Source organism: Poecilia mexicana, unplaced genomic scaffold, assembly GCF_051168715.1.
Source record: "Poecilia mexicana isolate PSO_F unplaced genomic scaffold, ASM5116871v1 scaffold_23, whole genome shotgun sequence".
Lineage (NCBI taxonomy): Eukaryota > Metazoa > Chordata > Actinopteri > Cyprinodontiformes > Poeciliidae > Poecilia > Poecilia mexicana.
In genome coordinates, this window is record NW_028263392.1 from 15,991,167 (window position 1) to 16,014,810 (window position 23,644).

General features: G+C 39.5%; 1 protein-coding gene across 1 annotated transcript; it reads right to left on the reverse strand.

Annotated features, from left to right (window-relative positions):
* On the reverse strand, positions 1-23,425 carry dyrk2 (dual-specificity tyrosine-(Y)-phosphorylation regulated kinase 2). Its single transcript, XM_015009021.2, has 7 exons — positions 23,326-23,425; positions 12,025-12,128; positions 10,385-10,727; positions 10,136-10,299; positions 7,729-8,118; positions 7,414-7,504; positions 1-6,470 (listed from the first exon to the last, which is right to left on the reverse strand). The coding sequence occupies exons 1-7, from the start codon at positions 23,363-23,365 to the stop codon at positions 5,830-5,832; spliced, it is 1,773 nt and encodes a 590-aa protein (XP_014864507.1). The 5' UTR covers positions 23,366-23,425; the 3' UTR covers positions 1-5,829.
* Positions 23,426-23,644: the final 219 nt, after the last annotated feature.

The following is a 23,644-nucleotide window of genomic DNA, read 5'->3' on the forward strand; positions in this document are numbered from 1 at the left end:
TTGACAATAAAAGTGTTTTTATTAATAATTTTTTCCACCACAATAAAATTTAACAAAGGCTCACTAAAAAAGTGTCAATTTCTGTGTTCTGTACAGCAGATACAGTACAAAATAAAACTGGCCGTGCAGTGGCACCACAGCCCATTGAATACCCCCCGTCCCCAAAATGTTTTATTCAAACACTTTTGCACAATATTTACATCTTAAAAAAAATCAACAATAAAACCCAGCTGGCAAACAATATAGAAACATTTCACTAATGTCTGGCTGCGAAGACTTCTCGAGAGAAGCCAATGGCTAATGAGCTAATTAGCTAACAGGCTAAAACCGCTTTCACGTGAACAAAAAATGTTATCAGAGTGCTACCAAGAGATAAGTTAAAACTTTTTTCATTTTATAGGAAAAAATTGTCTCTTTATTGAATTTTTGCTTGTTTCTTACTTTCTGACTGCCTATATGTGACTGCTGGAGTAGTTAGCATTTAGCTACTTTTGTAAAGGAATGCACTTTGGTAGATTAAACCAAATGCCCTGGATGTTAGTCATATAAATGACAACAGTAATGCAATCTGAGGTACAAACATCAAAAACAACCACATTAATACTAACAGCTTGGTTGAGAACTTCGTTGAAGAGCTCAACGTAGCTGCAGAGAGCAAGAAAACCCTTTGCTATTTGCTACTAGCATTCAGTTAGCAGTAGGCTAGTGGTAGCTTCAATAGGTAAAACCAACGTCAGTGCAGCAAACGGCTAGTGTTAGCTTCGCCCTGTCGTTAGCAAACGACAGTTGGCTGATATGTGTCTGTACATTGTGCTGCCATGACTTAAACTTCTCCCTCTCTGCTCCAACACACACAAACACGAAATGCTAACATCAGTGCAGAGCAGTTTAAAGCTACGATCTGCGGTTGGGCTGTTGGTCTCTTCTGCTGGATCTGTAAACATTGCAGAGGCCCACAGGTAGGGTTAGCAAGATAGAAATATGAGCATCAGCAATGGCATTATGACAACCGCTCTCTTGGCTAGCGCTAACGGTGTTTTAATTTCAGTCGGAAGCCTATTTATAGTTTGTCTCGTTCGTTTTGTCTCGGAAGTTGGAACTCGCATTTGGGAATGACGTCAGATGAGAGTTGAGAACGTTCAACGGAAACGGCAGCCATAGCATACCGGAAGCTGGACTCGGGTAAGCTTGGAAATTGGATTCACCCTGAATATGTTTAACTGCAAATAACCATTCCTCTGTTTTTAGTAGAAACAACTAATCGGAGACACCCCAATTGAGTTACTTTGACTGTTATAATTTCCTGTTTAATTTAAAAATGTGAGTAATGGTAAAATCTGACTTTGTTGAGACCCTAAGTTTGGAGATCTATTCATTCATCTTTAATTTTTTCCCCACTACGTTTCTTGTTGCCGCTGTATTTTTTTAAATTTTTCTGCAAATAGTAATCCTTTCATTTTTAAAAATGTCCTCCTTTGATGTCCCAGGTCTCCAGGAAGACCATGGTAGGGGTCATCCGGGCCCTGTCCTCATCTGTCTCCTGTCTAGCGAGACGGGTTGTTATGAGGCAGATCTCGGTGAAGAGGGCCAAATCAAAACACCTTATCCCTAAACGGCACCTTCAGACCTGCAAGGCTATATGCAGAGACGAAATTCCCAGAGTCTTTGGTAAGACTTGTCATCTCAAGTACCTTGCATTAACTATTCCAGGTTTTTCAATGTGTTTTCTTTGTCATGCGGAGGTTTTTCGGCCTCCTTAGCTTACACCTGTCCTATGTCTACAGACACAGGACAGGTGTACTTTGTAATATGACAATTGCTGAGGTCGAAGAGGCGAGGACCAACGCAAGTGAAAAGGATAAAGGATTTCTGATCAATGTAAGTCGAATGATATTGAGTTCCTGCCATTTCGGATCATGACTTACTGCTGGAAAATGGCAGGAACCAAACACCTCTCCTTTGCATTACAGGTCAAGGAGCACAAGACGAACCGGGCCTTCGGAGCAGCCAAGGTCTACCTTTGGGTGGTTAGACAAATGGCAGAAAATACGAGCTGAGTTGAATCCCTCTGCAGACATCACTAGGCAAAGTCAAACTTTGTACAAATAAAAGTATTTTATTTGTACAAAGAAATGTTTTAAAAAGACGTCATTCCCAAATTCTTCAGAGGCAAACAAAAGGCAACTAACGGCACCAAATGTGTAATCCAGAAGTAGTTTTGAAGCTAAACAGTAAGAAATGTTAAACTTCAGGAATCCAACATTTATATTAGCTTGGTTTTCCAAATTAAGACAAAAATAAAAAATTATGGCATATGGAGCACTATCATGTAATGTTGGCTGTAAAATACAGACTACACAGCATGGAGACTGGAAAATGAGATACTGTTGGTATTTTTCAGCCAATTCAGGCTGAATAATGACATCATCTTTGTGTGTGTTGGGAGGGCGTGGCATGGCGTCGAGATACTGAAGGCACAAAGTTACGACTCTCAGCACTCCGTCTCACAAAAAACGTTAAAAAAAACTAAACATACAATCAACTCAATTTATCAAAACAAAACAGAATCAACTCCACATTTTCTACTTTTCCCCCTCCTGCACCAGGAGGGGGCGGAGCTTCCCCTGAGATGGGCGGAGCTTGTAGCATCTGCGGTTCCTCCTGTGCATCATGACATCGTCTTTCACTTCCTGTGTGCTACATTATGTCAACGGACACCGATTAGCCAATCCCGGGAACCTTTTCCTCCTCCTCCTCATCTTCATCCTCCACCTCCTCATGTGACTTTATTTTCAGACTGCGTTCAGATTTTGTGTATTAATATCGTGTGTGTTTGTAAGGGAACAAGTTTTAAGAGAACTTTTTAATATTGCACACACGCGTCCTGCAACAAACACACACATTCAAGTATACAGTAATAACTGCACCTCACTGTACATATATAGACTTTTAAATATTAAAATGTGACAAATAAATTAAATCTAACATGCTTTACTCGTCGTCGCCCCCTCCCTGATGGTTAGCAACACTGATTTAAAAGGACCAGGATTAAAGTTTGATCATTGCTCCATTGTTCACCTGCATCATCAGAAACCAAACCTTCGACGGATCGCAGTGAGATCTGGAACATCGGTTCCTTCACAAGCTGATGAGAATTCAGGCGGTGCCAGAAACGAGCCAACGGCCCAAAACCCAGAGAACCTGCTGTTGATATTAATATTGTATGTTTAAATGTAAAACACCAGCAAATAATTAAGAAACCAAATCTGGGCTGGTGAATTGATTTAAAGATTTAATTTTTGGATCATCTGAATTTATTTTTTTATTTATTTTTAACCAATGCCACCATTTTGATTGGCTAGTTTCTATTTGTTTGGACTTCAATTTAGTGACCAAATATAAGATATTTTTCTTTTTTTAATTAGAAGAACAAAGTTATATTAGAAAAATGAAGAAATAATTAATTATCAAAACTTTCTTCACATTAAAATGACTTTTTGTAATTTCAAGACATTCTTCTGTTAATGCCATGACTATTTTTTCATAATTAATGAAAATTGCTGTATCCTGGCCCTAAAACTGTCATACAGCAGGAGAAATTAATGAAATGCCACTTTTTGAAAATGTTTTGTCATTTGCAATTTATATCTTAGAAAAAAAAATTAAGATTGGAAATCGGACCTGCTATATATAAAAAAGATTAAAATAATTGGAGATTAAATTTTTAAGCCACATCAGCTCTAAAATCTCACTGTACTTCTTTTTTGTGCCACATTTCTCATCTTTCCCTAGTAAAACTTTTATATTTTTTAAATGCAGCTTTTGTATTAAGTCTAATTAATTTTTTCTTTGTTTTTTTTTTTTTCGTTACTTTTTGGGTCGTATTATTCGTTTCTTTGTTCCTTTAACAAATCTGCCTAAACTAAAAATAAAGCTCGTTAGGCTTCCTCTGAAGCCGATTTTAAAGGCATATCATATACATTTTAAAGGGACTTCTTTCAAAGATCCAGATTTAACAGTGCTGTATTTTTATTCTGGGACGTCACTAAAGAATTTACACAGATTGAAAAACAATCTTCATCTAAACCTTAGTACAGTGTATCCAATCATTCTCAAAATATTCTAGTTTCTGTCTCTTTGGGCCTCCATTTTGCTCTGTTTGGTGAATTTGATAACAATCTGCACTTTTGAGCTCTTCCATTTGTAATTGTTCTTCAATTTGATACAATCAAATGAGATAAAAACAGCAAGTGTTTTAAAAGTTTGTTTTAGCCAGAGCCTTTGGTTTTACTGAAAGCTTACCTCATTATGTATGAAAAGTATTTTCCCCCTCACAGTTTTCTGCTTATTTTTGATTATTAGTGCATTTAATAATAAAGAACTGAATTCTATATTTACTCAGGTTGTTTTTGTCTAATATAAATTTGTTTAATCGTTTTTCCATTTAAGGTGGAGGGGAAAAAAAGAAGAAATCTGATAAGAGTCAAATTACAACAGGTTCCTATTTAATATCCACATAAACTTTACTGCAAACTATTAAAATTTTGAGTTATTTTATAGATTTGTTGTAAAAACATGTCAATTTTATGCTTCTTTTTAGTTTTTTTTCACCATTAGAGGCCTCGATTTGAACTCGTCTGTAAACCACGCTGAATTTACCTTCTGAGGTTACGACTCCTTCATCAGCCTGGTCGAGCCCCAAAAATTCACATTTGGTTTCATACAGAGGGATCAAGCCTGTTCTCGTAAACAGAACCACAGTTTCTACGTCCTCAACCGTCTCACCTGCTTTACAACCTGGAAAACAAACTTAAAATCATAGAAAGTAGAAATATTTTGTTATTCTGTCTGAGAATGATAAGGCCGGGCAGTGGAGAGCTGACATGCTATGGCTATAACGGCTAATACTAGCCAAATGACTGATATACAAGGCAAACACTGAGTCAGCTACTGTTAGCTAACTCTTTTGTGTGTGCTAGGCTAACTGCTAGCTAGTTATGTCGAAAATAGGTAGCAACATAACAGCTAAACATGAATATATAGCTGTTTTCCAACTCAGTTCGTGCTAGTTAGCAGTTAGCCAGCTAACAGGCACTACGCTACCATGCTAACATGGCTAGCTAGTAGATATAATATAAAACTGGCTAACTAATTCTGTTAGCCAGCTCTCAGGTAGCTGTTTAAAATCAGGGTTTAGAGAGTTTTGATGCTGTGATTTGGATCGTTGCCCAACAGACCCCAAAAATGAAATGAACCAAAAACCAGACGCAGCTTTAGGGTCAAGAGACACACGCTACAATCAGTTGATGACATAAAACTGAAGGTGAAACCCTAAAACTGTAGATAAAAACCTGTAAGACTGAAGTCACTCAACATTTTTGGTGTTAAACTGATTTCATGATTCAGCTAAAAAGATTGTTATAAAATATTTTAAAAAGCCTTGTTCCCTCCATCAGCACCATGTTTCTGATGTGTTTTAGTGAGTTTGGAGCTACAGAGCAGTGTGATGTGTTCCGATTGTCTGAACCGCCCCACGTGTCGTCACTTTACCGTCCTTTTGCCCAAACTTCAAACTTCATCCGCTCCCGATGATTTGAATTTGAGGTTTCCGAATGCACCCAGGGTCCTTTAGTTTAGGTTGCATCCCAGCTTGGTTAGGTTCTTCAATAATCCAACGTCAGGACTGCATCTCACTTAAATGCACCCCAGCAATTCAATAAATAACCAAATGCGCTTCACAACTGGAAGGACCAGTTTTATTCAGGTCTAGCTGGTTACTTTTGAACTCAGCCTTTATTCCCCACCACTGGGGGTGGGGTGTATTCACTCTCAGCTAACTAGTTTGGGCAGCACCGTCCTTGGCTGGATGTTTCCGTTGGCGTCTGTAATGGCCGCTAAATTAGTCCTTGTTTTGGTAGAGGTGGTGGCTGTGGAGGTGGAGGCCAGTTTGGAGATGCAGGTGATGGAAGCGTCACCGTTGCTGACGGTGCGTTTGGTTGGGGCAACTTTCTCTCCTGTGGTTCCGGACGGAGGCTTGGGAAGCCGCCTCCTGAGCCAGGGGTGGCGCAGCGCCTGGCTCGGCGTCATCCTGAGCGCCGGGTCCCATTCAAGACACTGTTTGAGGAAGTCCAGGAAGAGCGGGTCATCGCAACCCTTCAACGCGGCGCTCCAGTCCTTGCTGCCCGGGGGGCCGCGTGTCTTCCCCCGTCGGGAGCGTCCTCCGTTCAGGACCACGGAGCCGTCGGGCATGGTGGTGACGGTGCAGTACCGCGGGTAGCCTTTAGACGACACGAAGTTCTTCGCTCGCTTGGAGGCTTCTAGGAGCTTCGGACTGGGCATGCCTATTAGTTCAATGATGCAGGCCAGCTGGTCGGATTCGTCTTCGCCTGGTAACAGTGGATAACCGGTCAGCAGTTCAGCCAGGATGCAGCCCAGGGACCAAATGTCGATAGGCATCCCATACCTGGAGCCTGGAGGACAAAGTCCAACAGGTCGTTATCTTTCAGGAAGAAACAGATTTTAAGAAAATTTCTGCAACCCAACAAGCAGTTTATCCATTACAATGATTACGGCCATCCAGTTTCCACGTCTTTCTATTGAAAAAGCTGTTTTAGAGGAATTGGGGTGATAATCAGATAGACTCAGTTTGATTGGGGACTAAAAACTCAACATTCGTTAAATATTCAGGTGCTGCAGTTCTTTCATACTGCACTGCATCAAACCCTTTGAAAAACCTGTCCCCTTCCTCACCTGTGGGGGCGCTGCACCAAGAACCACTGAATGAAATGACAAAAACCTTTGAAGAAAACATTGAACACAACTTCCTTCTTCACCAAATGTTAACAATAATGGAGTCAGATTTTAGCAGGTGGAGAATTTCTTTTTTGTCTTTAGCAGAAGACGGCTCATTTCTCCTGCTAGCACTAGGCTAATGTGTTTGTTTTGGTTGCATTTACCCAGAATTCCCTGCACTATAGTCCGCTTCCTGCTTTTGGAGAGGTTTCTGGTCTGCTTGATTTTCACATATGCATTCGAACCGAACCAGAGTTCACTGAAAACTATGGTTTTAAACCGAGGTTTTAGATGAACCAGTTTGCTTTTTTGGTTCGATTACGCATTCACACCCCCCCAAACGAACCAGAGTTTGACTAAAGTGGACTAAGCAGGACTGGTGGGAGAATACCCTTAGTTTAGTTTCTGACATGATTTAAGAAGACCTTTCACCTCTCGAGGTCCAGTTAATATTCTTCTGGTCAAACAAAGCAATTAACTGTTTGAAATAGCTTTTCGAAACATCTATAACTGGCATCAAGTTAAATTACAAAAAGCTAATAAAACAGTTTGTTTCACACATTAAATGTGTGTTATTGTGAGCGGACTGTTGTAGCTGCTGCAGCTTGGAGCATTCCTTACCTAGAATCACCTCTGGAGCTCTGTAGAACCTGGACTGGATGTAGGTGTAAACCCTCTGGTGTTCATAGCAGCTGGAGCCGAAGTCTATGACCTGCAGGAGAACAGAGTCCTGTAGTCCTGCAACTTGAACTTTTTAATAAATATTAAAGAGTTGTTGACTTAAAATAAGCTCCTATATGTTGCTGAAAAGTTATTTGTAATATTTGACTCATTTAAATTCTAACATATTTGCACTATAAACTAGACTGAAATACTTGGAAAGGTTTTGTGTTTTTGCAGTGCGTCTCCGGCGGACGAGGGACTCGTGTGCTTTACCTTGATGCCGCTGCGGCCCTGCTGCTTGAGCAGAATATTCTCTGGCTTGAGGTCGCAGTGGATGATGCGGTTCTTGTGCAGCGCATCCAGACACTGCAGGATGGAGTGGGCGAACTTCCTGACCAGCGGGAGGCTGAAGCCCTGGAACTTGTTCTTCTTGATGAGCTCGTAGAGGTTCATGCTGAGCAGCTCGAAGGTCATGCAGATGTGGTTGCGGAAGGTGAAGTGCTCCAGCATGTGGATGACGTTCATGCTCGAGTCCTTGTCCTGCTTCCTCAGGTGCTCCAGGATGCGGATCTCCTCCGCGGCCTGCCGGTGGAAGCGCTTCTCGTTGCGGACCATCTTCAGAGCCACGTGGGTCTGGGTTTTATGGTCGAAGGCCTTCACCACCTGCAGGAGGGGAAACGCGACACGCTGATTAATGTTTAATCTGTCAGAGCAGGTGGCGCTCACATCAACACGTCATCCAAACCTGACCAGAACAGCAACAAGCGTTTCAGGTGGAAACACGACTCATCTGAATATAAACGTAATAAACATTTAAAATACCAAAATATTAAAATACAAAAGCTCCAAAAAGCAGCAATATTGAGAAATTAAAAAAATATACAATTTAAATTATAGCAAAAATAAAATGGCGTTGAAACGATTAATCGTGATTAATCAATTCTTGAATTAATTATCAACTTGTTTAGTGATTGACTAAACAAGTCAATTTTCAGGAGGAAACACGACTCGTTTAAATCCGAATATAACTGCAATAAACATTTAAAATACCAAAACATTAAAATACAAAAGTTAACAGCAAAATTGAGAAATTAAAGACAAAATGAAATTTAAATTACGTCAAAAATAAAGTAGGGTTGAAACAATTAATTGAATGAATCATGATTAATCAATTGTTGAATTAATAGTCAACTAATTTAGTAATGATTAATCGTTAGCTGGAGTGTGCAGACTGAAAAGTGATGAACACATTCAGAGCAGTAACTAAGGAAAAACTGGACAAAACATTTTGATTACAAGATAAAAATTTCTGTATTTTTTAGCTGAAGGTGCATCATTTGCTACAAATGATGTTTATTTGTATCCTTTAATGCATTTCTAGAATTCTATTAAAAAAACTTTTGTGGATAAATTAAAAATCTCGATGATGTTGGTTTTTTAATCAGATTAATTGATTCCTTAGAATAATCAATAACATTTTTGTTACTTTTGTTAGAGTGATGTAAAGCAACAATGACGGAAAAACATGGAAAATATAAAAAATGATCTCCAAACAACGAAGCCACTAAAATGAGCAACACAGAAAGACGAAACAACACAAACAACAGACACTTGAAAGAGACTAAAAATTAAACACATGAGCAAAAACTATGGAAACTAACAGCAACAAGTTGCCAAACCACAGGGAGGTTCCAGATAACAACAGAAGAAATATGAGAACAGAAAGCAGAACTGAGACCAAAACAGGCGCAGTGAAGCAAAACAGGGCAAAACAGCAAAAACAAAGTCTAAACTACAAACTGCTGGAAGATAAAACTGATTCAACACAAGCAAACACAAGATATCACAACATTGTGGTATTTAGTGATTTATAATCCACTGCGGTCTTTTCTGCTCTGATATATAATGTATTTAGCTTTAATATGGATTTCTGTTGCTGCTCTCATGGAGAAAACAGTTGAAAGACATAAAGTCACAATCCTGATGATAATTTTAGATTTGTTTTTTTTTTTAAATGGTTTGCTAATAAACCATCCTGGCTACAGGAAGAGTCCTGACCATCAATGATGCATTAATTACCAGAAAATGATGAAAGCAACCACAGTAAGGCACAACATGAGCAAAAATAATCTAAAGCAGGGCTGAAACAATTAATCAGATTAATCATTTAAAAACAGTTAACTAATTTAGTAATCGATTAATCGTTAACTGGAGCATACAGACCAAAAAAATTAAGCCAAAACTGCACAAAAATATACATTTTGCATTTAAAACAAAAACACTTTTGTTTGTAAATATGTTTTAGCCAAAAGTGGCAGTATTAGCTTCAGTTTCGCTAACTGAGTGCTACGTTACTGCATCTTAAACACTGAAATGTTTATTTTCTGACTAAATAATGTACCAAATTATTTGGATATTTTAATGTATTTCTAGTATTGTATAAAAAGGCTGAAGTGGTTAGCAGCTGAAAATGAAACAAATGCTGCAACTTTGGTCCCAATCAAAACGAATCGACCGGACAATCAGCTACATTAGCATGTAAATTAGCTTTGAGCTAACGCATTTCAAGCTCCGTTTCTGTTGAATATTTTAGGTTTACTCCACAGAAAGATGTAAAATATTAGAGGGCTGGAGTTCTCAGACAACCGACCAATCAAACGTGAAGCCAGTGTGCTCGTACCTGTCCGAAGCTGCCCTTTCCGATCACCTTCAGAACCTCGTAGCGGTAAGCGATTTGGTCATGTGGCACCTGGATGTAGGACCCCTGTTCGTCGTCATAGCCGCTGTTGTTGGCTGCACCCAGAACGCCGTTGCGTTTCTTTGCGTTCTGGCCGATGAAATACACTGAAACAACAGAGACGAACCAAATCAGACGACGTTCCCACGACACAACCAACCCCAGGCGGCGCTCCCGGTCGAAACGGATCACCTTCAGGGTAGCTGAACACCTCGTGGTGTTCGAAGGACGACAGCTTGGACATGTACTGCTTCATGGCCAGGTCGGGCGACATGGGGCAGGGCTTTGGCTTGGCGTCCCCCTGCTTGTTGGTGATGGTGGTGCTCTGGCGGCCATGATGGGTGGCGTCGGTGGCTGAACTCTGCCGGTCCGGGAGCGGCATGCCCGTCCGGCTGGAGCTGAGCGGGGCCAGGCCGTTGGGCTGCGTGCTGAGGACTGATCGCCTGTTGGAGTTCTCCTCAAACAGCTGGGTGATGTGGACCTGCGACTGAGACGAGACCTGGATGTTGTCCGACATGGCAGGCTTAGAACCTCCCTGGAGAGGAAAAGAGAAGACGGCGTAAAGGAGAAGGCACAAACATTATATCAAATAAAATGTTCATGGAAAACTTTTCTTCTCTCTTTAGATTGATGATGACTGTTATCTGAATATTTCATATAAAAACAAAGATCTGATAATCCCAACTGGTTTTCTGATCACAGTGGATGAATATTGAAGGTTTCTTGTACCTCAACTCCATCAATAACTAAACATGCATGACAACATCCTGCTGCTTTTTAAAACTAATTAGTTCTTTAGGAGAATAAAGAGAAATATTAGCATAGCCTAGAAAAATAAACACAAACATGATGAAACAGAATGAACGTGTGAATGCCGACAGCCTGATTACGCTAGTACTTATTAATGGATTCGAGTCGCCCCCTGTCGCCATGGAAACCAGCACACCTGGTTCCTTTCAGACGAATTCACACACACATATGGTGAGGCAGCTCAGTTCAAAGAGGTGTGTGTGTGTGTGTGTGTGAGAGAAAGAAACACGACATCAAACCGTCCCTCTGAGATCAGGTTGGTGTGTTTCTGCTGTCAGATGTGACAAATGGCCGACTGTGAAGTCGTGGCTCCGCCCACACCTGAAAACAATATGGCTGCTTCACTGATGAATCATCACAGGAAGGGCCGACAGGTCAGAGGTCGTGAAGCGAGCGTCTGATTTGAAACCAGTTCAGAATCATCCGGTTGGAGCTGAAATCATAACTAACAGATTCAACCAGAGAAAAGAGTAAAACGTTTCTGCTGACGGTGATAAAAAGAATCCAGGTCCAAATCAAATTGGATCCGTTCCAAGTTCTGCTGAGCGACGAACGAACATGGAGTCTTCCTCTGGATCCAGGATGAAAAGCAGCGAAAAAAACGATTCTGCAAGTTTTCACAGAAAACCCAGAGTTTTCATGACGAATTTAGAGTTTCAGATGGATGAACGGATGAACGACTGGAAGGTTGAACGGTTAGATGGATGGATGAATGATTGGATGGATGGATGAGTGATTGATGGATGGATGAACTGATGAACAACAGGAAGGTTGAACGGTTGGATGGATGGCTGAGAAACATACACAGGTATAAATTAATTTTCTGTTTCCGGCTGCAGACAGCTCCGGGTGTTAGTGGCGCCACCTGCAGGAGAATCTGAGCAGAGCAAGAACCCTGGTGATTGTTCCCAAACATCAGAGCTGGCTGAAGTCAGGAGGAACATCAGTGATGCTGCAGCTGTGAAAACACCCTGAAGAACAGGCCGCTGAGTGTGTGTGTGTGTGTGTGTGTGTGTGTGTACCGTCAGGGGGTTGTGGTTGTTGTTGCGCAGTGGTGGCAGGGCGACGGGCGATGTTGTCTGAGAGCCGCTGTGACCAGGAGAGCAGACCGGCTCGCCCGATTTGCCTGAAGGACGCAGAGAGAGAGAGAGAGAATGTGAGGAATTTCTGAAATATCTCCAGATTATTCACCGTTTTTATTTCCCACTGCAGAATATTCGTCTGCTTGCTTCTGCGTTTTGTTTTAAATATTATTAAATTATTTAAATTATTATTAAATATTATTTCATTCATTAAGGGAGAAGTTTCCAGACTTGTAAAGCTGTAAACACATGGAGCCACAAAAATACTGAAAAACATTTTTTTATTTGTATCTTTTTTTATTTATCTGCTCAATAATAAACTAAAAAAATAGAAATTTTATTCTTGTAGAATATATCTGGTAAATGTACTTTGGACATCCCTCATTAATCACTTCCGTTTGTTAAATCTGAGGTCAGTTTCATTTAAAAAATCAGGAAATCAGCTGAAAAGAACCAGTTGGACTACAGGAAGTAGGCTGACTGTTCCCATAAAGCAACGCGTCATAATGTACAGAAAAACAAACCACATCACATCATTTCACTGAAACTAGCTATTTGTCAAATGTTTTTAAGATTATTTTTAAATCTATTTTTAAAATAATTTATTTTTTCAAAATGTTAAAATTATTTTATGTTTACAGGCATTTTTTATTCATTTTTTTAGTTTAATTTTGTTCAAGTTATTTGTATACATTTATGCATTTTTTAAAATGCAATTCTTAAGAAGCATTTATTTCCTAAAATAAATGGCCAGAACATGCATGTTGCGGTGTGGCCTAGTCAATGTCCAGAGGTAAACCTGATGACCTTATATCAGCCATTCAGCCCATAAAATGTTAAAATAATTCTGCAAAGCAGACGTTGCTGCCCGGCACACAGGCTGAGTTTATATTTGAATGATTCCAGAGCCTTCGGAGGAGCAGGTAATGTGCGGTTTGTCCCTTTAAATCAAGATTTGATTGAATTCTTGCTCAGGCCGTTCTGGAGCAGCTTTGCTCTGGACTCAATCGGTCAGCAGATTGACTCGGCCTAAAGACGGATGAAGGTTTTATTTTAGCGCGGTAATCCCTCGACTCTCCTGCAGCTTCACCTCCTTTAGCAGAGATGTGACGACAGCACGCAGAGGTCAGAGGTCACGCTGGATGAACCACAGCAGAGGTTCTCTGAAAACTTTTCCTCCTGGCAGCTTTATCTGCTTCATGTCTTCCTCGCCTCACAGATCCAGTCGGGTCAAAAACACCTCAGATCGTCTCCAACCAGCCAGAGATATAAAGACGTCGCTCCAGCCGCTCGGTTTTAGAGGAAACGAAATGTTTCTACGATAATCAGGCAAAAATAAAAATTAAGAAACCGAAAACAATCCAATAAAGCAAAAAATTTAATTTTGTCCAATCAGCAAAAAAAAAAAAAAAGATCAGATTGTCAGTTTTACTATAATAAAAAACTGACATTTTTACCAATTGAATTTACAATAAATTTAAAGTCTTTTTAATTTATACACTGGGAAAATCTTGACATGTGAACAGATACAGATAATTCAGATCAGTGCTAAAAAAGAAGAATAGTGAGACGTGTTGCAGGCTATGTGATATGTTTTGGCATTTTCCAGATGTTTTTATGATTACCTTTATTTTTTAAATTAAATTTAGAAACTTCATTTGTAGATGTTTATTTTTTTAATTTAAAATTTTCATGCAACTATAATTTATTTTTTAGAGATATTTTTTGTAACTTTTTTTAAGTTATTTATTTTGAATGAAATAAAAGGTCATCCCCTTCCCCCATTCATGTGGTCATGTGACATTCTGATAACCAATCAGAGCACATCAAGGGGAAACAGGTGGATTCTGATTGGCTGACCGGATCTCTACTTTAACCCTGGAATATTTTTAACAAAGACATGATTTCTTTTTAAAATATTCTTTAAGTTGCTTTTTCAGGATAATTTCAACACATTAAAACTTAAAATCAGATCAGGGAATAGTTCGGTATTTTTACTGAATAAGTTTTCTGACAGCTGGGATCAATCTGCATTTCCAAAACCGTCTGAGGCTTCTGGTCGCAGATTGTTTCTGCTGCTGTAATCTGGACGCTCGCTGTAATCCTGCTAATGAGGAGCGACGGGCGGCCATGACGGGTCCTAGATAAAGTCTGTTTGCTCAACCCGAACCCACCCGGGAGGATTTCCCCATTGGACTCGTTTCAGGATTGGTTCCTGCTGCTAGCCGGTCAACTGCATGACCTCCTGCCTGTAATGGCTGCATCGTCGTTAAATATTAAACATTTGCTTCTTTCACTTTCAGCCTCTCAGAGACGGTTTGTTCTGAAGAAGTGAACCACAATCAGACTTGTTCAAAGAAGAACTGAGTGTTCAAATTATACCGGAAAAGATTATTTTTAACAAAAAGTGGATTTCTTTTTGAAATATTCTAAATTCAACTACTGCAGGTTAAAACTGGAAGTCCAATCAGCTGATCTGAGAATCTGCCAATTTCCTCTTGATGAAATTAAGTTACAAAAAAAATAAATATATAAAAATGCAGCTAAAAAAAAAGAAATTGGATTAAAAAAAATCCAAACTTTAAAAAAATAAAAATACCTCTAAAATGAAGTTAAGAATCACATTAAAAATGCTTAACCCATTAAAAAAATTAAAAAAAATACTGTAAAAACTAAAATTACATGAAAAACATATACCTTTGAAAAATAAATGCATAAAATATCAGACTTCTAAATAGATGAACACTCTCCACTTCCAAAAAATACCTCTAAAATATATTTATGTAAATTGTGTTAAAAATAATCTTAACATTTGAAAGATAAATGTCTAAAAATAAATAAACTATTAAAATTGGAAATAAGTTTTGGTATGAAAAATTGTTTATGTTTTTGCGCCGTATCGACCAGCCTTCACATGGTGGTGGCAGCTTGATGCTGTGGGACACTTTTCATCACTTCCACATTTTATTTGTTTACTTTTCTACTGGATATCAGCTGTTAAATGTTCTTCTGAAAAAATAAACCACTAAAAGCAGCTTCAGGTGTGGTTCTGCTCCAAGCCTGAGTGAAGCACCACTGATCCATTATTTCAGGCGTTATTGAAGATGAAACTGCAGAAAACCAGAGCCGCACAAGTCATGATGCCAGAACCGAGAAGAAATGTGGATGGATCTGGTTCGTGATGGAGAGGATTTGATTTCATCTGCAGGAGCTGTCTGACTTTCATCAGCACTGGACTCTAATCCACGAATCCTCCTCGGCGGCACACCGAGACTCCAACTGGGACCTCTACTGGAAAACACATTCCGTTTCCTCTGCCCAACACCTGACAGATGCACACCACCAGAGCGGAGCGGCGCGGTTCTGAACGCGAACCCGACACCGGGCTGGAAATGCCGGAGCGCCTGGCATGCTGGGGAGAAGTGACCGCATGGAGGGTCGGCCAGCTGGGCCAGGAACTCACGGAGGAGTGGGCCGCAAAAGTTTGCAAAGCGACCCGGAAATTACGGCGCTGCTCGACTCATTCGGTCTCAGGGCTGAAACGATTAATCGTCTTTTGTAATAATCGTCACCTAATTTTATAAACAATTAATCGTTACCTGGAGCATAAAAAAGGCTCATTGCTAAAAGAACAGCAGCCTTGAAAAATATGTACATTTGGATTTCAGATAAAAATAAACCCTCTTAGTCTGTAAATATTTTCTACACAGAACAATGTTGCGTTAGGCTGAAACAATTAATCGATAATTGAAATAATCGTCAACCAATTTAGTTATTGATTAATCGTTACCTGGAGTATACAGACTTCAGAAAAAGACAATGTGGTGAAAGAACAACGTATTCAGCAGAGTAATTAAGCCAAAACTGTACTATTAATCAACACTCTATTGATGTTAAGTTCAGCAGAAATATTTTTCGCTGCAGAATCTGAATCCCTTAATACAAATTATCACATGTTCCAAGGAACGCTATTCCATTTTAATCAGTAAAATGTTAATTTTCTTTAAAAAAGTTATGTAATTGTTTTACATCTAATTTAATTTCTAATATTGTAAAAAAAAAAAAAAAAGAAAGTTAAGATTGTATCAATCTTCTAATCCAATTAATCGGTTAACAGAATTAATCAATTAATCATGAGAATGATCAGTTAATCATGAATAATCAGTAGATTGAACATCATTAGTTTCAGCCTTTTTGATGTAAAAAGGTTTCTCGTGTCTGAGGCACAGTGAACGCAGCAAACTTTAACGCAAGAGGAGGAAACTGGTTTCTTCTCATCTGGACCAGAACCGATGTAATTTTCCACTGAGCGCCTGAAGGAAGAAGATCTTACTGAATCAAAACAAACCTACAAGTCATGCGTTTCTGACTTTTTCAGATGCTTCCAGCTTAAAATAACTGAAAAGAACATTTTCACACCGAAAAATTGATTAATGCCCAACTAGCCTCAGGTGAAAGCAGAGAAGAAAAAAACTGTTTTTCCAGAGCCGGTTCGACTGGTATTCGTCACCGGGTCAAAATCCAAACAATCTCCCTGTAGGGGCCATTCTCTCTAAAAGTCTGTTTGTGTAAAACCTGAAAGAGTGACACCAGAGTGGAACAGAACCAGAACACAACCCACAGCAGTACAAAGTGTCCCCCACTCCACCCAAACACCAAGCCTAGATCTGAACCTGTAAACAACTGGTTGCAAAGTGCAGTTTCCAGACAGAGACGTGTTGGGTCTGAAAACCAAAACCACGCCGTGTCAAGCTTCGGTATTTAAGCTCACGTAACCTGAAACAGGACCAGACTGAGATGACAAGGCAATTACAGCAACGATCTGTGATGCAACATCCAAACAAACAGGAAAAACGCCGACTTTATCAGCCTGGTCCTTCCGCTTGGTTCAGTCTGATTCCAGAACCTTTCAAGGTGAACTTTCAAGTTCTTCCAGAGGTTTAAAGTTAAAATCGTTGAAGAAATAAAACAAACACGTGCAGCATCGTAGGAGAAAGCCGACCGTTTGGTTCACACGGCAAGATTTTAAAATTGTCGGCCGACTTCCAAAACACACAGGAACCGATTTCACTCACCGACATATGGGAAATCTCGCAGAACCTCTCGAGACCAAACGTGAATTCAGCGTAAACAAACATGGTGGGTGATAAGAAGCAGTAGCAATAGCTTTCTGACTGTATTTGGCAGAGAAAAATCAAAACAAAGCGTCTGCAACGTCCGTCGGACTTTCTGGTGCGTCATGGCGGTTGTCTTGGCTTCTGTGTATTTTATGCTGCGTTTCGGTTACCTCGGAAACTCGAAGTTGGATTTGACGTCAGACCCGTCACACCCTATTGTTTGGAATAGTGCTTATAAACGTAATTTTAAGCTTAACTTCCCATTAGTAAATGCCACTTTTAATTTGTTCATCTTAAAGTTGCAGGCGATGCATGATACACTGATTTTAGGCACTTTTGGATCTGTCTTGTAAAATACGGGCGTTCCCACCACCGCTTGTTGATGTTAATGCGAGGAGCGGCCATATTGAAACGCGAAGTCCGTCTTCATAACAGAGGGTACTCGGAGTTGTTCTCAGTTTCCTAGTGGGAAATCCGACAGGAAAGCCGGAATTTCCCATTTTAGAGTTTAACTGGAACGCAGCATTTGTTTCCGTCGCCTCGCTTTCTGATTGGCTGAACGTCACATTGAACGGGCTCGTTTGCCGGGAACGTCGCACGCGCTGCAATACCGGGCTAAGACGATCCACCATGTTGAATATCCAATGTCCTTCCGAACGGAATTGTGTTTTGTTGACATCGCCGAATAATTTTAACAATATTACAATATTTTGTAACTGGAACGCAGATCCTGCAAGCGCCTCTGGAAAAGCTTGTGTTTGTTGCTCTGCTGGAGATATAAAGAACTGTACATTTCCACAAATTAAGTCACATTTTGAGATTGATTTAGGAAATTTTCTAGAAAAAACTTGAAAATGTCTGAGCTAAAAAAATTTTTTCTGACTTCACGAGCTCAGAATTTCAAGTTTGTTTTTTTTCCTTGCAATTTTTTCTTTTTTCTTTTACTTTTGGAGCTCAGAATCATCCACATTTTTTCCAGAAAATTACTGAGCTTAATCTAAGAAATTTAGTTTTTTTATTGCAATTTTTCTAATTTCTTTCCCCTATTGGCAGTGGCCAGACTACACCATCACACATACCATCATGTGTTAAGACAACCAAAATGTAAAAACATGTGAAATGGGTCTAGAAAATAAACCATTGCTTTGCATTTCCGACTCAAACACTTTGCAAGAGCCAATCTTCTCAATATGGACCAATCCAGATTCAAATCCAAAGTAATTGGCGTGCAATGCTGCATCTGGAAGAACCTCAAGACACCTCGAACAATGTCCTCATGATAGTTGTAAAGCATGGTGGAGGAGGGGTGGTGATTTGGGTTTGCTTTGTTACTAATTATCTTTTCTGTATGCCAAAGCATTCTTGAGACAAACGTGAGGTCATCTGTCCAACAGGATCAAACTGGATCATGCCAGCAGTGACGCAACGCCACAGGAAGAGGACTGAGCCAAAACGTCTCCACAACAATCAGAGGAACTGAGGTGAGACAGAAAGTGACTTTATCTTCAGTCCTACCGAACCTGATAAAGAGCGGCCATTTTTAATGTGAATCACACCTTTGGCACTAGATTTAAGGCAATCTTTAATTCAACCAGCATGTTTATTAGCCTGGGCCAAAGTCCAGACGTGAATCTGATAAAGAATCTGAGGAAGGAGTTAAACATTAGGGTGATGGCAGGGAAGCTGTCCATCATAAAAGACTTGGAGCTCATCACCAGAGAAAACGTGTACTCAGTACGTATAAGAAGAAGTTAGCGACTGTTGAGCCATTTTATTAACATTTAAAATCAATAATAAAATCAAGAATCCCCCGTGGTTCCTTTAAGACACATTATCTGTAGTTAAATAAATAAAGACATATTTAAAAATAAATCTGACAAGCATACAAATCAGCCTAACTTTATGTCCTGATCCTTCAATTTTCTTTTAAATCAAACTCTGAATCCTGGCTCATTTTTTAATATTTCCTCCTAAAAACAAACAGAATATCTTCAGAAAACAGAACTGGGTCACTTGAGGTCAAGTATTTGAAAAGCAAAACCATTTCAACATTTTATGAAAAGAAGAACAGAAATTAAGTCATTCCAGCCTTGAAAAGCCTGGAATGTAACTGAAGAGAAGTGAATTTAGTGACTGCATGGGTTTAACATAACCATACAGTAGCCAAAGTGAACGTCAAAACCTTCATCCAGTCTCCCCTAACCAATCAGTGTCATCTCTGCAGGTTAAAAACAGTCCACAACTCACCGTCCGTCATGCTGACACTCTGTTTTGCCAAAACATTTCCCCTGGATTCTCTTTGCCCAGATAGTTTTCTACAAGCAGCTAAAAATACACGCGGCCCACTGGATTAGCTTAGCGTTGGAGGCGAGGTAGCTGCAGGTGTTCGTTTTATATTAACGTGTGACCCCAGCGCTCACATGCTGACATGTTGGAGTCATGTAGCATTCTGCAAGAAACTCCTGAGCTTGTGGATCCAAGACAAGATGTGTTGGTGAACTGATAGGCAAGCAAGACAGAAAAAAAGATGGCTTTTTGCTTTCAACAAGACTGCAACTCATAGGAGAATAATCCTGTATAAATATCAACGGTATCTGCCACTGTGTGCCGATTAGCACCATAATAAAGTTTGTTTTATTATCGTGTAAGGTCCAAAATGCATCCGTTTTGGACTCAAGAGTCCATGAGAAGTCTGGAGTCTGTCAGTTATAATCATTAAATTACAAAATTCAGCACTTATTTTGTTAATGCTAACATCAGCAAACATTCTAGCATTAGCATGTAGCCATCATTCTAAAAAACTAGTTCCGGATAACAAGTTACAAACTGCATGTTTAACAGTAGCAAAAATTAAATGGAAACATGCCATTTGAAAGGAAAAGTTCACCAGAAAAAAATAGTTTTTTTCTACAATGAAGTGGTTTTTCAGCTGTAATCAGATTTTGTGCATTTCACAAAACTTCAAAGGAAATGTGGCGGCCATGTTTACATCTGTTGCCCCCTTGATTTTAATGACTTATTGTGTGAAAAAGCTTATTCATGTATGATTTTAGTTGCATTTCTTAATTAGTTGTGTTTTTACATTAGCTGAATATCAAAAAACGCTTTGCACCCATTTGTTATGAAAACAGAGCTGTCCATTGATCTGCTATGCAGGCTGCAGACATTATACTGTTGTGAGTTAAAATGCTAACAGCAGCCAAGATGCTAATATTAGCATTTCACCAAGACTAGCATGTTAGCTACTATTACTATGCTTAGAGGACATTGTTTTTCTGTCATTAGCAATCTGCAGCTAGCACTGTGTGCTATGCTAACTGTAGCTTTTGTAACATGAACAGGCTAATCTTAGCATGCTTGCTAAGACTATTAGCTACCAATATTTTGATAATATTGAGAATTTGTTACAGTTCTTAACTCTATATTGGTATTGATACTTTGCTTAGGACTTTTAAGAAGATAATAAACAGTTTGTCAGAGTCCAAACAGAAATCTTTATCCCTGATGTTTTCAGTTTATTCAATTTAAAAAACAACATATTTTTGACATATTAGACAAGTTAACTTAATGTAAGCCAGAAAAAAACATTAAATATCCATTAATGTTCCAGCATGAAAATGAATGGCAGTGGTCTCTTGAATCTTAACTAAAGTGGAAAGAAACCCAGATCTAAGTGGAGTCCATTTCACTTCCCAGTTCATTTCAGTTAAATGAACAGAAATAAAAAAGGCACACATTATGCAATTTCATTTATAATTTAGTCTAACTGCATTAAACTGTGATAAACATTAACTTAAATGGATAAATTACTGGAATAAATGGAACTGCTTGAAATGGGAATGAATTCGTTTTGACTGACTGGATTAAAATGCTTCAATTTTTAATCTGTCAATAATTAATTCATAAATACATTAATCACAAAATTATAACTTGGACTGGAGTTTATGATGCCGGTTTTTGTATTTTGATCTCAATGTTTGTTGAAATGAACAGAACTGTATCCATTCTCAATTAAACAACAAATCTGAGTGAACCAACAAATGCATCTGGATTTTATTGGAGACTAAAAACAAGTTGAATGAGGGTGAAGTGGAACGAATAAATTGGGGTGTGTGTTATTTACATTCTTTTTATTTTTTTGCACTTTATTGAGTGTGCAAAAAGAACCACTGAAGGAAACGACACAAAAACCTCTGAAGAAAAAACTTCCTTCTTTAGGAAATGTAACAAAAATGGAGCAGAATCAGATTTTAGCAGATGGAGGATTTGTCTTTTGTCCATGAGACATTTCTCCCGCTACCGTGTTTCCCCGAAAGTAAGACAGTGTCTTACTTTCTTTTTATCCCCAAAAGCCCCACTATGTCTTACTTTCGGGGTATGTCTTATATTAGCCGACCCCCCTGAAACCCCCGATACGTCTTACAAACGGGAGTGTCTTACTATCGGGGAAACACGGTAGCGCTAGGCTAGCACTTTTGTTTTGGTTGCATTTACCCAGAATGCCCTGGGCTGTGGTCCACTTCCTACTTTTGGTCTGCTTGAATTACAATTTGGATAAGCTGGACAGATAATCTGATTCCAACTAATTAAATTATGACTGGATTAAACGGGAGTGAACTAAACGATACAGAGTAAGATTTCAGTTTGAATACGGCTTCAACTTCATAATTAGGAATTTTAAGAGTTAAATCGTCACCTAACTGAATGATATACAAGATTATTTAAAAAATAAGCCACTTTTAGCTGAACAATGTTTACAGAACAAATGTAATCACAGTTCTTTAAAAATATAAATTGGATTTTTTACTTATAAACATGTTAATAACCAGTCTGATTCAGATTGACTGGTGGCTCTGTAACTCACTTCAACCATTGGAAAAGCCAAAATAAGAACAGCCCTGAAAGCTTAAATAGCAATTATCTACTTTTTTGTTTTTTAATTCTGGGAGTTTTGTGCAAAACTTTAAAAAAATACTTAATTAACCATAAAGGAAAATTACATATGTTTAACTCATTATCCAAGGTTCTCCAAAGAGCTGTTATACATGCTAATTAGCAAGCGCCAACAGTAACTTTAATAATCGGGTATATGCCCATATTTTCATATCGGTGCATCCAAATTCCGAATATTCACATCACAACCTCTTAGAGGAATGAACTGAAACAGAGTAACAAAAATTACCCCAGAATTCAGGTTTAAGATGTACCGTACCTTTAATTTGTGTCCAACATGCAGTATCTTTGTATCATTTAAACAGTATTTCAATACCCCATTCAATCAAACAAAATCTGCTTTGATTTATCTGTGTTTGGACATTTTAATAAGATAATTACTGTGAAACCACACGTGATATTTTTACCAAGTCGCCCATCCCTAATCTCAGAGTAGACAGCAGTAACAGCAGGTTTCATGAAAACACAAAGCTGGCAGCAGCTACACAACTTTAACATTATAAAACACTTTATCAAGCTTCAAAGTAAGTTTAAAACTGAAGATATGTGTAATAAAAAGGAGATTTTAACAATAAAACAACTGACCTGATCTAGATCTGAAAAGGAAGCCGTCTTCCTGCCAACCAGCCTGAAGGCCAAAAAATCACCAAGCAACCGGAAAACACGAGCAGAATACCCCTAACACCAAATCCAGCGTTACACCCCCCGAACCGAACCCCCACAGAGAGCCATCAGAGCGGCGCAGCACCACCCCGGGAAGGCTCCACAAAGGAGGCGCAAACAGGCTCCAGAGAACCGAGAAAGGCAGCAGGAAAAGCCGCTTCTCCTGCCGCTGTCAACTCTCATCTGCTGGCTAAAAATAAACCTGACAGACAGCGAAGGAGACGCCCGGAGCTTCCCCCGGTTCAGCGGCGTCTGATCGGTAAGCCTTCCGATCTCCCCCCCTCCTCCCCCGGCTTCCACTTTAGGAGATTACGGACAAATTAACGAGCTGGAGCCCAGGGACAGGCAGACTGTTGCGGCCAGGTAAGCTAGCAGACCTCCCAGCCGTTCCTGTTGGGAGTTCCCTGCCTTCCTGGCTCCCGGAGGTTGGATCAAACCGAGGCGGAGTAAAAGTCCCGAGGCAGCCGCGATCAGAGGCCGCTACGCCGGGAACAGAAGCTATGCTTACCCGTCGGGAGGACCGAGGCTCCGGGCTTCTTGGTTAACATGGCGGCCGCTCCTCTCCTCTGGTCTCCACTGAGGAGGACACCTCCTCTTCCTCCATCTTCAGCTCCTCCTCTTCCTTCTACTCCTCCTCCTATGGCTCCTCCTTTAAATCGCCCTTTCCTACCAGGGGCGCACCCAGATGGGGCCCCACTCAGAATCTTAGTGGAAAGCCATAATTATATTTTATTTATAATAAAGTTTGATGATTATGTTGCTACAGTAAATGGATGTGTTATTCATTTGTTTTGTTTTTAAAAATGGTGGGATTATGTTTCACACAC

Bases quoted from the DNA above. Each gene is read 5' to 3' on its own strand.
- dyrk2 (XM_015009021.2), bottom strand. From the start codon at position 23,365: ATGTTAACCAAGAAGCCCGGAGCCTCGGTCCTCCCGACGG. The intron at 10,728-12,024 runs GTACACACACAC...TTTCCTCTCCAG, and splicing joins ACAACCACAACCCCCTGACG to GGAGGTTCTAAGCCTGCCAT. The intron at 7,505-7,728 runs GTAAAGCACACG...GTTCTCCTGCAG, and splicing joins AGGGCCGCAGCGGCATCAAG to GTCATAGACTTCGGCTCCAG.